This window comes from Nothoprocta perdicaria, unplaced genomic scaffold, assembly GCF_003342845.1.
Source record: "Nothoprocta perdicaria isolate Ctin4 unplaced genomic scaffold, notPer1 scaffold_48, whole genome shotgun sequence".
Lineage (NCBI taxonomy): Eukaryota > Metazoa > Chordata > Aves > Tinamiformes > Tinamidae > Nothoprocta > Nothoprocta perdicaria.
The window spans coordinates 721,959-737,990 of record NW_020455732.1 but is presented as its reverse complement, the minus strand read 5'-3'; the positions used below and the strand labels follow the sequence as shown (position 1 = coordinate 737,990).

The 16,032-nt window shown below is 39.7% G+C and overlaps 1 protein-coding gene across 1 annotated transcript in view; it reads left to right on the top strand.

Moving 5' to 3' along the window:
* COL22A1 (collagen type XXII alpha 1 chain) overlaps nucleotides 1-16,032 on the top strand; it is a 183,613-nt gene that overhangs the window by 40,229 nt on the left and 127,352 nt on the right. Inside the window, exon 3 of the mRNA XM_026047153.1 lies at nucleotides 241-315. Within this exon, the coding sequence (XP_025902938.1) occupies nucleotides 241-315 (75 nt within the window). The remainder of the gene's footprint in view (nucleotides 1-240; nucleotides 316-16,032) is intronic.

The following is a 16,032-nucleotide window of genomic DNA, read 5'->3' as shown; positions in this document are numbered from 1 at the left end:
CTCTGGAGGTCTTCAAAACCCGCCTGGATGCCACCCTGTGCCACATGCTCTAGGTGTGCCTGCTTGAGCAGGAAGGTTGGACTAGATGATCTGTAGAGGTCTCTTCCAACCTTAAATATTCTGTGATTCTGTGATTCTGTGAAGAGAAGAGAAGAGAAAAAATGAAATTTTGCTGATTTCATGGCTTATGAAATGATTTGTCTATCTGTGATAACTTCTAAATGGTCTTTTGCTTTTCAGATGTTCTGTGTCCAAATGTCCATGTGGAAGGAGACCGATTCAAACACACCACTGGAGGGACTGATGAGATTCCAGGTAAAAAGGCACACTGCCGTCCATCTGTGAATTAAGATGCTATAGCTTTGTGCTTTTGATGATGTGTTCTGATTTGTTGCATGTTTTCTAGTTTGCATTTTGTTAGTTAACACATATTCAGTGATGTAGAAGTACAGTTAAAACTTCAGGAGTGAAAAGAGTTATTTGTTGACAACATATTAATCATGAGCTTTCTTGTGATATGGCGGCAAATTAAAAAAAGCAATGGAGCTTAGTGTAGAAGACAGAGGAAGGCAGTATGCCTTAAAAACAATGTTCTTTGGTTAGTTTAGGTATTCATTTATTTGCTGTGTGATGTGAGATGTGAGATGAAGTGCAATGATGATTACCCCTGAAGAAATACTTATATAGGTATATACAAGAAGAAAATATGAAGTCACAAGAAGAACTCTCTCTTCTGAAACATTGGCAAAACATAGAGAAAAGCAGACCTAGGGATATCTTTGCTCTTCTAGGAGCTTCTAGGATCTTTCCAGACAGATGATGGACTTAATTTCTTTGTCAGATTTATGCATGGGTTGTAGTTCTTTTCTGGGATCCAACACCCAAAACTATTTGAGCCTGTAGTGAGGATATCTGTGGCTGACCCTAGAAGTTAAGTCACAGCAGTGGAAGGCAGGAGGATCTTCTGCAGCTTTATTGTGAGTAAAAATGGCCTAGATCTGACAGCTCTACTACTTGCTATAAGTTTCTTCACTGGAGGTTTCGTACTACACAGAATACCATTTCCAACTATGTTGTCTGTAGACAACTTATTTTGCTTTAATGTAGTTTTATCTCTACCTGTGATACTGGTAAGTAGTAGCATCTTTTCTGGTTTTCAAAGTCAAGTCCATAGTCCCTAGACACCCACTCTGAGCTGCTGACCACTGCTAAATCTTGCAGTAGTCAATTCTGATGGTCTTCCTGTTACTGGCTGTGCAAACAGTATAACCATTCAGCAAATATGCTTACTGTTTCTCAGTGAATGTATTCATGGTGAAAACTGCTTCCTAAAATGAGTAGGAGAATTGTATTTGTGCTCAGACTAGCATTTTCAGTGTGATCCCTTTGAGAAGATTGATATTATAAATCTAGTGCCTAATCTAATATATAAATCTAATGCCTACATCGAGTCAGTGGTTATCTGACTGGTATTGTAATTCATTTACTCTTCAGTAAAGTTACTTATTTCTCCTTTTACCGTCAAATAACACCTCAATATTCATTGTTTTCACTTAAAAGATGCCTTTGCAGTCTGAAAATTGTAAACTAGTTCCTGTCCTAAGGGACCTATGGAAGTCATATGGTTCAACCTCCTCAAAGCTGAGGCTACTCCAAAGTTAGGTCCAATTTAATATTAAAGAAGCTTGTTCAGGGCTTTGTACAGTCCAATTTTGAATACCTCCAAGGATGGAAGATCAGCATCTTCTCTGGGCACCTGTTCCAGTTTCATCTCTCTCATGGTGAGCTTTTATTTTTCCTAATGTCTAATTGGAATTTCCCTTGTTGCAGTATGTCTGTGATAGCATAGGGTAGTCTTTTACTAGACTGGGGATCCTCTGTCCACTGAATTGTATCATGCAATGATACTTAATAAAGAGATTACTTGTAGTAATTGACTACAACAACATCTTTGGTTCCCCTTTGCCAATACAAGAGATTTTGCAGAAGCAATCTGATTGCTTATACATGGTGAGCCAATAATAATTCCTCTTCTTGACTCTGTTTATTAATAAAATGTTTATCTTTAATATGGACAATACTCAACTAAGGTTCTGGCTCTGCTAAGATCGTTATGAGACTGGAAATAGTCAGCATGGGACCTAAATGTTGTTTATATGTTTAAATGTTTTATAATGTCCATAGTATTTTCTTAACAAAATAGCCCTTGGGTGCTGTTCCAAAAAAGCGTTGTTGCATTCTCTGAAGTGCTTGGAAAACTTCTGTTGATTTAATGGACTGTATTTCCTCTTCCAAAATGCTTCATTGTGCTGCTAGCTGATGCCAGAGGGCTTTTGTATTCTGACCTAAGGATGATTGCATTTCAGTATTAAGCTGCTTCTGCTTTCCGCTGCCTCGTGTTGGTGAGAGCAGTTCAGTTCAAATTTCTACTGGTTTAACAGTAACAGGGAGAGAGGCTCCTTCTCTGGTAACCCAGCCCTCACCCATTCAAGGCTTTGCAGTTAATACCAGCATCTACATTCCACTTGGAAGCTTAATAAAAGCCAAAACTGATCTCAGCCCAGCAGGCTCCTAACACAGCACTTCACAGCTACATCCTCCACAAGCTTGTTTCTAGGGGGGCTCAAAGGACAGCCCCATAGAGAGGATGTTACAATAAGCCTCATTTTGTCTGCAGGGAACAGGATTAATATGCTTCTCCAAACCTCTTATTTCTCTCAGGCAGGGAGAAGATTTGAGAATTGGAGTTAATAGAAAGAAAACAAATCTTTCTGGCAATTTTATCTCTCATCCTTTTATTTGATGAAGTGCAATAGCAGATGGCATACACAGTTGTTCCACACAGAACATCATCAATGGCAGCCCTCTTGGCATGCCATATTTACATACTAGTTATATCATGACTTGGTACCTTTTAACATGTGCCTGCAGTTAAGTGAATGTGAGTTGAAGCACTCTGGATTAAAGAGAAGGAAAAATAGAGAGTAGTTTGTAAATGAACTGTAAAAGGTCAAGCTTTTGGAGGTCAAGGGAAACAATGACATCTGTCTGAACATTCCATTCAGGACTGAGAAGTCAAAAATTCCTGGAATTTTGTAAAGTTGCAGGTAGGGAAGATAGGGAGTATGGTTGCATGCCAAATCAAACAAATAACTGCATCCAAAAGCACATCATGAGTTGGAAGAAAGTCAACAAATGAAACAGATATTTCCCCCTGAAAAGACAAGCATTTTCTTCTTTAGACAAACAGAATTAAGTGGATTTCATCTGGACTTCAGCAAAACATTTGATTGAGTATGGTATTGAAAATCATTGCTAAAATAATAATAATAAAAAAGAGATTCATAAAACTTGTAAATTGAGTTAGAAATTAGCTACCAGTTTGTAGGAAAGGAAATATCAAGTTGGAGGGCAGACAATAATGTAACTCCCGGAGTCCAGGTGCAGATCTTATATTCTTTGTGAATTCGCATAGTATAGACTAGGTTGAGGACATTATGAAGAAGGCTGGCCTCAAAAACTTGGAATGACTGACTTGGGATTAAATCTATTAATTTAGAGGGCCTGTTCTTTCATTTAGGGATCATACTTTGGAAACTGGTGATGTACTGATCAGTCAATAGATTATTATGAGCCTCAGTGCTTCACAGTTGTGGAAAAAGGCAGAGGTCATTATAGGATAAGGTAGAGTCTGGTAAGGACAGGGAAGAGTTCAGGTTATTGGATAGGTTATAGCTTATCTAGAAATCTGTGCTCAGGTCTCCTTTTCTCAGGGCAGTTGGGTTCAGCCTAGAGGAGAGACTCATGTGTTCAGAGACTGGAAAGAATATTGTCAACCAAGATTTTATAGAAGCTTGATTTGTTTAATCTTGCAGTATGCAGGTGGAAGGGGGAGATACGACTGGTTGCTTTTCACAGAGATGTCAAGGAAATAATGGCAGGATGTCAAGGGAATCACTTAAGCTAAAGGTCGAAGAGTACCATGCTCTAGGTGTGCCTGCTTGAGCGAGAAGGTTGGACTAGATGATCTCTAGAGGTCCCTTCCAACCATGAATATTCTGTGATTCTGTGGTTCTATCCTAAGAAAGGGATATAAACTGTCCAAAAAATACCATCAGATAAGACATTTGAAGAAGGTTTCCAACTTAGAGGCATGAAGTCCTGAAGTCAGCTGTCAAGTAGGAGTAATGGAGACAAATAGGTGAAATGGACTGGGCTACCCCTCATAGCAGAAGACTGCACTCTGCTTCTCTGATATCATAGCATTTAAATGAAAAATTACTAGGCATAGCATTCAGTGAGGGCTGCAATACAAATTTTGGTGGTGAAGTGAAGCTGCATCTGCTTAACAGTTTATAATACATAAATTCAGAATATAAATGATACTGCATGCATTGGAAAACACATAGGAGATTTTTAAGAGAAGAGAGAAATCTGGTAAGGATACCAGGACAAACATGGTTTCTGCTTTAAAAAGTGAGATATTTTAAAACCATGCATATTAATACTTTAAATTATTTTCTCACAGCATCCATGTAAGTACTATGCTATTTTTATCAAGAAGAGAAATTTAAAAAAGAGCATTTAACTCTAACGCTCTAACACTCAATTCCTTTCATATTACCATTTTCTTGTTTTGGTTTCATCAACATTTAGAGAAGGAATCATGGCTTGGTATTATTTTTAGCCAGGCAGGGCAACACAGTGAATGTTTTGCACTATAAAGAAAAGGCCCTTGTGTGTTTTCATATATAACCAATAAATTGCAGTGAAGCATAAAATATCAAGTTATTGCAAATGAATTATGCTTCTTTAGCTTCTAAAACTTCACTTTGGGATTATTTGTCTTTTAAACTAGACCTGCAGCACATTGGACTTGGTTGCAGAAATAATGGATGATCCCTAGAACTAACTAACTAATTATCTTAATAATAATAATAAAAAAGTCAGAGCTCTAGTCCTCAATGTTATCGATCAGAGGAGAGAACACTTCTGAACAGATATTGACTACTGTTTTCAGAGGGAAGCTGCAATGGAAGTAAAGAATGACTTGCAATGATTCCCATAAAAATGCTGAGAATGATTTAACCCAGGAGAGGGATGCTTGCAGCCCTTGTGCTGCATTGCATAACATGAGCTTGTACAAGCCACACTTGGTAGCATTAGTGGGGTAAGGAGACAACATCAGAATCCTAACTCTAACTCCTAAGTAGTTGCAAATGCCAACTGGATAGTAACTGCAGAAGTTGCATTACGGGTTGCATTACAGATTGACTTCAGCAGTTTAACTATAGACTTTCCTTCCCACCTCTGCAACATCCATGCACAGGTCAACAAAATGCCAGTGTATATCTATGGACTCTGTATTTTTCCATAGCTCTATAAAGGATGTTTGGGCATTTTACCATAGAGGTACAGGTTGTAAAACTAGTACCCTACAATTACAGACTAGAGTGGCTGTACTTGACTGTCAGTGTCTCTCCAGGTTCCTGAGGTTTGTAGCACTGGCATTCCAGAGATGCCAGTGATTCACCAACTAATTATAGTATTGTTGGGACTATTTATATTTGCTCACTGAAACACATGGTAGCAGGATGCAATTGGAGCATCCAGGCAGTTGAACCTTCAGAAGGAGTCCATTAGATTGGTGTCGCCTGAGGAAAAAAACTTGTCCTTGTTGTGCCAATGTGATGGGCATTTTGCCCTCACTTTGCGCTTGGCATTCCTTATTGTTCCTCTCATAAGCTCTTCAGAAACCCCCTGGAGAGGCAAGTTGTAAATCCAAGAATGGCCACAGAGCTCTCTAATGGATCACAGCCTTCATGTACCAAATGCAGAGGCTCTGTGGTCACCAGCAAAACATGCACAGTGGAGGTGAAACCAGCTATTTGTGAAGGCACTGATCACTCTTCTCACTTGTATGGGCAGGCCTGCATACAGCCAGGTTGGAGATAGGGGAGGATAAGGCAGTGAGAATGGGGAAAGGGCTAAGGACATCTTCTTTCCTCCCCACACACTTTCTCTAGTAAATTAAAATCTGTTCAAGAGCGATCAGCACTACCATGCATATGTCTCCAGTCTCTTAAGGGGCTGGAGAGCTGGATTTGCTTCCTAATTCACATGCATGCAGCAATAGCTGTTGTGCCTCTATGGCATATAGGTGTATATGGTATATAAAGAAAGTAGTTGCTGAGCTGCTACTGTCATCCTAAGAGTCATTTCAGACTTTTAAGATCTGGAGAAACTAGGTGGACTTGTTCTGTAGGCTGAATTCATCCTGTGGGTTAGTAGATGGGATACTTTAAGCGCTAATGAAGTAAGTCCCTTTTAGACTTGCTTTCCAGCAGTCTGTGTACTATGCACAGAAATAGCTGATCTCAATATTATGGTCTAGATCCTTGCACTTAAAAGACCTTTGAAGTTTTTTACAGAGATCTTCAAATAATTTGCCTGTGCTCAGGAACATTTTAATGCCTGGTAGCTCCAAGAAAGCCAGGTCAAGCAAGCAAATAATTACCAGTAAATCATCTGGAGCTAATAATGCAGTCACTACAGTCCTATGGTCTAGCTCTAACCTATGCATTAAGTTTGCACTCTGACATCATCCGTGTACAGATGCCCCAGTTATCCAGTATGGGGACCTGTTGTGGCTTCCTTTGGGCTTGTATACCAAGGAACTTCCTTTCAACAGAACTAGAGAATGGGGAAAGGGAGGTATATGCTCATTCTCACAGAAGCTACAGTGGATTTAGGAGCCCAGAAACACTCAAAAGTCTTATCCCCTGCACATAACCACAAAGAGCAGCAGTGCTGGGCTCAGGAATTCCTTAAATTTAGATCTCATATGTTAAATGAATCTTTTCCCTAATGTGTCCAGATGTGCTACTTTTACCCACATCATGAGCTTATGTGGGACTTTTCACAGGTACCGCAATGTGAATGACCGTACTGGAAATAGGTGTCAGATCAGATTTAACAGGTTGCCAGTGAAGGTTGTGGATTCTCCTTCTCTGGAGATCTTCAAAACCTGCTTGAACACAATCCTGTGCCACATGCTCTAGGTGACCTTATGTGTGCAAGGGTGTTGAACTAGATGATCTCTAAAGGTCATTTCCAACCTTAAGGATTCTATGATTCTGTGATCAGTACTGGAGCAAGCAACCCAGCTGGGCTGCTCAAAGGCAGCCATAAGCATGGGGAATGTTGAAATTACTTCAGGATCTGCTAGTACAGGAAGAAAATTGAAATCTAGTTAAAAATGAGCAGTCCATGAGAAAGACTGGTCTGAATCCCAGCAGGGCCAAGCTCTAATTCTGAATTCTGCATTCACACAAAGACCTGTGTGGGATAACCAAGCATAGGAATATGCACATTGAATATTCTTATTTTTATGTGTATTAAAAAATAAAATAAATCCCAAAGGCTTTCCTTTAAGCTAGCAACATTTGCCTTCTCAACAAAACAGGATTTCTTCTTGATCCAGTGCATCTGAGGCTGATGAAAGAGAAATTAGTTCAATTTCTGCTTATTCATAGCTCAGGAAGCTGCCAGTCCTTTGGTTGGGTTGTGTAAAAAGATTAATGAATGGAAGTAGCATGAGATAACTCCCAGGTATTCCTTGGATTTTTACGAATAGTTTAGTTTAATTCTGGTTAAGAAAGAGTTTGCTGTAAAAGAGAGGACTGCAGAAGCAATCTCTGAGATTATTAATGTCAGAGAATTTTCTGGCTTTTGTGCACATATAATGGGAGAAAGATGTATACACAGTTTCAAGAAATTCTTCCTAATACTTGCAGATAAATGAGTCTGTCTGATGTGTATGACCTCTTGGTCCAGTTTCAGATTATGTTTAGGTCTAATTTGTTTCATACTGATGGTCTGTCATAAAAAAGGCACCCCAGTCTCATGCAGAGCAGTCTTTACCTGCTTTCAGATTAAGCTTTGTTCACAGCTGCTATATTAACGGGAGTATTTTCACTCACATAAATAGCATGTTTGTGTTTCTTTTTTTTTGTAAAATATTTCCCCTCAAATACCTTTTCTCACCCTTAGAATCATGCTCACCTTTTGTAAATCCTGCAAGAAAACTGTAGGAATTATTGCTGGTGATGTTGAATTCACCTATCATTCTACTCTGTTTGCATAAATATTTGTTTGCTGACATTTGTTTCAGCAATAGACACAGAGTTCTCTTGGGCCCAGGGCTGCCAACAAACCTTTATGCAGAAGTAGAGACCTCCACTACTATTGCAAACAGTGAGTTTGCAGCAGTGCCATTTTATAGCTTTCCTAAAGAACGCACAGCACCTTAACTCTTGAGGAACTCAAAAGAGGACTTCAAAATAGAGGAATTAATTAAAACTAGAACCTATTACAAATAGTCCTGGTAAGTTCGGCTGGGACAAACTTATCTGGCATACAAGGACATCAAAGGAATAATGAACCCCTGTTTAATCTTGTAAATCACTGGAGCAGGAAAGGAGCTGAAAGAGGGCCCATGGCACTGAGCCAAACGTCCATCACTGGGGAAAATGCAGAATGACTTCAACACAGAAAAGCCTTCAGTAATGAGGGGAAGAGTTCAGTGTCACAGACAGCTTTCAGTGTTGTTCAATATGCCACTTGCAACTGTCTGAAAACAGAGAGACAAGAGGATAAGAAAGAATGAGTGGACTGATACAGATAAATAGAACAATGCATCAAATAAAGTGCCGTGTTATTAGCATGAGATCGGGTGATGAAATGTGCTGCCTTAGAGACAGCAGCTTTAGATGTGCATTTATTTCCTGCAGAAATTTATTTCCTCTTAAAGAAATATCAGCCAGAATGACTCTTTCACCTACTTTCTTATGGGTTTGACCTCTGTCTCTATGTATCTCTCTCTTTTTTTTTTTTTTTTTTAAATACTGTCATTTTAGTTTTGTTTTCTAGTTGGTTTTATATTCCTTTTATTTCTGTAATGGTACCTTTCTCTACCTGTGCAGTGGTGCCAAAGGTCCTTATCTGCCCCGTCTTGTTCTGGCTGAAGCTTTAGGTTGAGAGTCCCGAAAGAGGATTACCCCATAGCTCAACTTGGTGACCTCCTGCTCACCTGCCCCACTGCTTTCCAGTAAAAGCTTGTCTTTAGTTTGAGTTCCCACCTGATCTCCTCACTGAAGCCATTGTAAAATCCAGTGGATCTACTGGGATGATATTTAGGTCAGCATGAAGTGCAGCTCAAATCCCTATCGTAACATTACGGAAACAAAGGGCAATCGGTTAATAGCAAGAACCTCTTTAAAACACTCTTGAGACACATTAATCCATAAGCTTTGGAGAATTTTATAGTTCAAAAATTCCCTTGCAAGCTGCTTGCAAAATACAGCAAATTAATTTTTTTCTAATGACGAGTGCAACCCATTTGCTCAATGTTGAAGGGCTTGTGGGTAGCTAATAAATCTCCCTGGTTTGTTCCTCTAGAGGTGCAGTCTTTAGTGCTCTGGGAAGAGGTCAGATAACAGCTGTTGGCTGATGGTGAGTAATCAAGCTGTTGACCTGGGAGTGCTCAATGTGGCATGAATTAGCTATGCAGAATATCAGCTGATGGTTTTTCTGACTTTCCTGTAGAGGTCAACTAAAGGAGAATATAATAGTGTAAGAAGGTCAAATTCTGTATCAGGAAATCACTTCTTTTGACAGCCATAATAGGGTGTAGAAAATGTGTCCTCCCCTTGCTTTTTTTATGACCATGCAGGTCTAACCAGCATGGGAGCTGCAGGTCTCTGGTCTTTGCTGTTGTCTAGACCAACATAAGCAAACATTGGTGCTTCTGTGTTCCATGGGGACAATGTGAAATTTGATGTCTTGCTGCTTTAACAGTGACCCTAGTGTTGCCACCATAAACAACTCACTAATCAACTGCAATGCCATTATTTTGGAAGTAAAACTGTTTAAATTGAGTTGCCTCAGTAACAGGATAAACCCAACAGTATGACATTACTTCTGCTGGATTTTATCTGCCCTGCCTGCAAGGAGGTGATCATTAGGAGAGAGGAATAGGGCTTTCTGCCTCCTGTCAGTGTGTCAGAAAGATGAGGACCATGAACTATAATAGCATCAGTGTTCAGACTTACTACCTCCTAAATACTTCTTCTAGCTGCCAAGTGAAACTATGATTAGGGCAGGGTTATACTGAGATGGATGTAGGCAATTTTACTGTGGTGGAACAACCTTGGAGATGGAGACTTTGATCATCTCTTAAAAATATCAGTAATTATCTGATGTGCTGTCAACTCTTGAAACAATTTCCTTTCCTGTGCAAGAAGGAATGTCAGGAATAGTGAAAACTCTGATGACAGCTACAATAACAAAAACAGAAAAATGTTTTAGGCAAAGTCAGTAGCTTTTCCCCTTCAGAGTTTTGACACTTTTATTCATTTCCAGGCTCCAGACTGAACATCATGGCTGTTCAGAAAGAACTGTTTTTAGCCTAGAACACTGTGGAACATAAGGATGCCAAAGTTTTAGATATAATAGAAGAAAAATCATCTCTCATCCACATTCTGACTTCAAGAAGCTAATTGCTACATGGCTAAATGTATTTTTTTTTTTACTTCAGAGTATGACTTAACAACAATTTGTTTATTTGTTTTAAAATATTTAAAAGCACATAAAGTACCTAGAAGAGGTATCAAAAATGGGGACCTATGATGCTGTCAGCAGCCTTGTAGGCCATATTGAATGAATTGAATGTGATGTACAGGATCTAGAGAGCAGCTAGCTTTCTATCTGGCTCTCGCTTCTCTCATTCTTTGTGAGCACAGGCCATCTATGAAGGTTTAACTTTGGAAAATGCAGATATGTAAGGCAAGAAAATAAGATCCTGCATTTGCTGAGAGACTCCCAAATGATACTGTTCTTCCAAGTAATTTATATGCTTTTCCAGCCTGCCATAAAGCTTGTTACCATTAACCTAATGCTAGTTAAAGTAGCATATGCTATTTTATTGGAGGCAATACATATGGGCATTTTCAGAAGTCACTGAGAAAAAGTAGCTGCTGACAAGCTCCTCGACCTTGGCAACTGGTGATACTCTATCAACATGTTGACAAGGGTGATAATTCCATTGAGAGTTTAAACACAAATAATCTATGGAGCAGTTCCTGCAAAAGCCTCTGCTTTGTATCAGTACTCAATGACTGGAGAACCTCACTGATAAATATATGCTGAAAACCTCATCTGGGGCATATGATACCTTTCCTGATTCCTTTTTCACCATGCTTTCCAGGCAGTCCCTTCTTCAGAAACTTGTACAAGTGGAAATAGTTGCCTGGTTCCTGCGAGGGTTGCCTTAGGTTCTTCAGAAATGCAAGGCAGGACACTTTTCTTGTGAGATTTTTGCCATGCCAAAAAATAAACTAAATTTTCAATCCTACTTTGAGAAGACTTTTCAAACATTTACACCACCTTGTTATCTGTCTAGTAAATCTCTTTCGCTCTAATTTCTTGCATTTAGGTGGTGGTGATTTTTTTTTCCCAAATACCCAACAATGCAAACAGGAAACTCTCATCATGAAGATACCAGCTTCTACCACGCTGTCCATGTCAAATACTTAATGGAGCCAAGCAGAATTCAGCTCATGCTCACAGGAACTGATCGTGGTCCCTTATCTTGAAATAAATATATGGAAACTAAACTTACGGGAGTACTGAACAAATTCTGAGCTGTCTGGATAGCCTTTCGCTATGTTTTTGGATGTGATTGGCTGCAGTGTGGACATTCTCCTGTAAAAGAAAATGCACTTTTATATTCAGTTAAGATGATGTAGAAATTGTCCAGCCCAGTGCCAAGTTTTGCCTATCTTTTCCCTGCAAGACGCAGGTCTGACTGTGCTTTCTAATTCTGGAAAAAAAATGGACTGCTTCCTGTAAAGAGTTATTACTTCCAAGGAAAGAGACATTGAACTGATTTGATCAGTAGAGCAGTGCATAAGAAATTGCTTTTAAAGCCAAGTATGCTGTTATGAATCTAAGCTTCTCTTTCAGGTCACTATTTTAATTTCAATGTTAATGGACTAGGTTATGTTGCTCTTTAGGAGATGTAAGGGTTTCAATGGCCTCAGATTGTTTTAGTAACCATAATGAAGTAAGAAGCTTATGATCAAAGAGCATTATTCATCTTATTAATTGTCATATTTAATGGCATTACTGATTAAACAATTTATAAGCCAACTGGGAAACCACACCTGTCTTGGTACACAAAAAGCCACATTTTAAATCAAAGCAACAGAGGACAGAAAAATCCTACCCTTTCATCCTGCACTCAAGCATGATGCAATGATTAGGTAAGGGTAACTTTCTTATTTCTATTTGGGGCTGATATATCTTTTCCCATTTCAGTTAAGAAAGTCTTGGAAGCTAAGTATAGGATCTCATTTTCCTTGCTCTAAGTCAGCACTTTGTTTTGTCTTCTAACCATGACTCTGTACTGAGATTCCTGCCTTCCTACATTTGGTTTGAGAGACCTGAAGACATCTGTGAATCCTCTTGGACCCAAGGATGACTCCAGCCTGTATCATCCTCCCTTAGTAATGGGAAGCCAGTGTACAGCCCAAACTTCTGACATTACAGCCCAGAATGTTGTGACAGACAAACCGGGCAACCAGATGTGTGAAGGAAGTTCTAGGTGATGTGTTCCTACTACATTGATGGCAGGTAAATATTGTAAAGTGCAATCTCCTGCTCAGATGATGGAGAAATGGTCACTTATATCTCCTGTTAGCATAACACAAATTGAAAGGGTCATGCTCTTTCCCTCATTATCCCAATCTAGGTCCTAAAGTGTGCAAAGGAACGTATGCAATCCAAGATACATCCACACATGTGAAGTGAACCAAATAAAATATACATATATAATTTCCTTTTTCTTCTCTAGTGGAAATAATCTTAGAGTTTATGAACAAGCACAAATTAATTTCAAACCTACCTTATGTGTTTCCTTTCCTATCCCACCTGGAAAATGTGCACTGGTTAATTTTTTGACTCAAATGGCAGTATTTCGTGTCTGTTTCTTCTTCCACACAGAAATGGGTTAGCATCTCTTTAAAGAGATACTTGCACTAAATGGACAGTGTTCTAAGATTAAGATATTGCTACTTTGAATTTAAAAATCAGCAACCTTTATTCAGTCCTGAATGTAAATGAAACAATGCAAATTTTAGTTATGTGCATATTTATCGTTTTTTTTTTTCTTTAGATTTCTGTCTCATTCAGTGCACAAAATGCATAACATTCCCTAAAAGTGGAATTTATCTCACCTAGTTTTAGAAGTTTGAGATGTTCCTCTTGGCTTTCTTTCAGGAAGAGATCATAGAATCATAGAATGCTTAAGGTTGGAAGGGACCTCATAGGCCATCTAGTCCAACTGCCCTGCTCACGCAGGGTCATAGGTACTGCCCAATATTGTTTTGGCCTGTCCTTAGCAAGGTTCAAGATAGATGGGATGAACGATAGTTCCTAGAGGCTCCAGTCTTCCTCTAGGAAGCCTAGAGGCTCCAGTCTTCCTCTGGAAGCCTCCAAGAAGGAGGCTTCCTCCTTCCAAGAAGGAAACTGAAACAACCTGCTTACAGCAGACAGCTCATTTTAGACAAAGAAAATGAGGTGAGACACGTGTCATCCTTGACAAATAGTTCTTCTTTGTCTGCTCTGTGGGCTGATGCCGGATTTACTGCAATGACACTGAAATCCTTCTGCAGCTGAACTATACGTTGCCTCTTGGTTTTGGTTGGCTATAGAGTATGTCAGAGTGGGAGTCATTTCAGCTAACTTTGGACCCCTAGCTTTACATAGAGCCTGCACATCCTATATTCTCTTTATGTCAATGGAGAGGCACATGGACTTTTGGCACTTCTTCCAGCGTGAGATGAATGTCTCCCTAGAAACTCTTGTATTCAATTCTGTATGGCTAACTGAATGAGAGTCTGTATGATTATTCTGCCTACAGAGCTGACATTTACCCAGAAGAGACCCATCTTAAGTGTGCCATCAACTTGAATTAGTTTGTTTCATAGCTCCCTCTAAAGACAGTGGAGGCCATATCTGTGTTTGGCACAGAATGCATTCATGAATTGAGTAAGAGAAAAGTTCTTACTGGTTTGAGGTGTGTAGTCTGGTATGTCCAGGGCTTAATGCTTCTGTGGATTTACATAGCACTTGAACTTTGCAAAGAACAACCTTCGTTTTCTAACTAAAAATATATGAAGAAATTCACTGGTCCTCAGTCGGAATAAAAAGATTCTACTGTGATTTACCTGTGTTCTTTGTGAGTGCGAAGTGTTCTTAGTATTGCAGGTTCTGCTTGCAGAAGAATTTTAGGAGCTGTGCATGTGTTTTATTATGTTATTTAGATTTTCTCTCTAATTTGCATGTTGTTTGGAGGTTTCAGCAAATAAAAGATACTGGCTTACCAGACTCACGATTTGTCTGAACACCCTAACAGTTTCTCGTGATGGCTTGAGTTCTCAGAGAAGGATCAGAGTACCTGTGGGGTCTGAGCAAATGATGGGAAGGCCATTTTTGTCATTGCAATTTGCACCTGTTGAGCTGAACAGTTCTCCATGGCTTGAGGAGCTTGACAGCAGGACACTATGCTGAGGCTTGGGCAGCATTCCAGCATCACCATCCACAAGTTATCATCTCTTGTGAGTGGCTAACAAGCCTCCTTGCCAGTCATGTGGTTTCATCTCAGTAATAACACTCAAGTGCCTTCCTTCACATTTCTGTGGCGATTGTAGCTGGCGTGGATGAAAAATATGTATAGCATGTACTAAAATGACTTGTGGGAGAGCTTATATGGACAGGTCATACTGTTTTTTTATATGACAGCCAGCAGGGAGCTTTCATGTTCTGGTAGATTCTATTAGGAACAATTTACGGATGCAATCATGGCTGATTACCGTATATCAGACAGATGTATCACTAGAGTTGCTGCAGAGGTCATTACGAGGCGGAGCCATGAGGCCCTGGGGTATCTTAACCACCTTATTTGCCCTCTTGAATGTCCAGTAATAGCTGAAAATAAAGTGGTCAGGAGGGAAAAGCTGTAGACAGCTAGGAAAGTTACTGTAATACAAAAGGCCTCAACTTGGCACCAGGCAGCCATTTCTGTCTTTGCAGACAATTAAGACTTTATTTCTTCAAAAAGAGGAAAAAACACTGTGATTGAAGTTCATGTTTTACTTGCTCCCTGCTGCTGCATCTTGCTTTGTCTTGCTGTGGCCTGGCCCTCACAGGTTTTTATTCTTATAAATAATTACAAATAATATCATTAGATGGGCACCTTTTCCTGTTGCTGTGGTTATCAAGCTATACGATGGCATTCACTCTGAAGTTGTTAGAGCTTCAGAAAGGCAGCTGAGAAAAGCAAGGTTCTTCTCTTAAGACCTAGCTTTACCACACAAAAATTTGTATCTACCCAAGAAGATTTATAGGAGACTACTAACTAAACAAAGTTAAAACTACTGCCCTAGTTGAAAATCAATTTCCCAGAATAAACCATTCTATTATCAAAAGTTTTATGGGCTGTAATTACATCCACTGGAGTTAATATGTATAATGTGTAAGGGCAAGTAGAGATAGGAATAGCCCAAATAAAAGAAAAATACAGGTTCTGTGTCTAGTCCCACTCCACCTGGGAGTGCCTTTGCTGCTAAATCCCCAGTGTATCTGGATCTGGGTGTACTTACTAATCTAGATGCAAATCCCAAGAGCTCATTTGGACCTCAAGGTGTGACAGTTGCAGTCGCACAGTAGCGGACCTCGTGGACCTAGGTAAGTTCATGGACACAGGTGGAGATCCATAGTGTGGATGCTTTCTGCCTGGCCCTGGCAGGGTTCAGTAGCTGGGACTTCGTGCCATCCAAACACGAGTTAGCTGTGGCTGGGTCCACATCAGCACTGGAGATGCAGTGGCCCATTTGCATGGCAGGCACTTTAGCTAACAAACCCTGTCAGAATGAGATGACCTTGACAGAAATGTTTGCAACTGAGATAAAC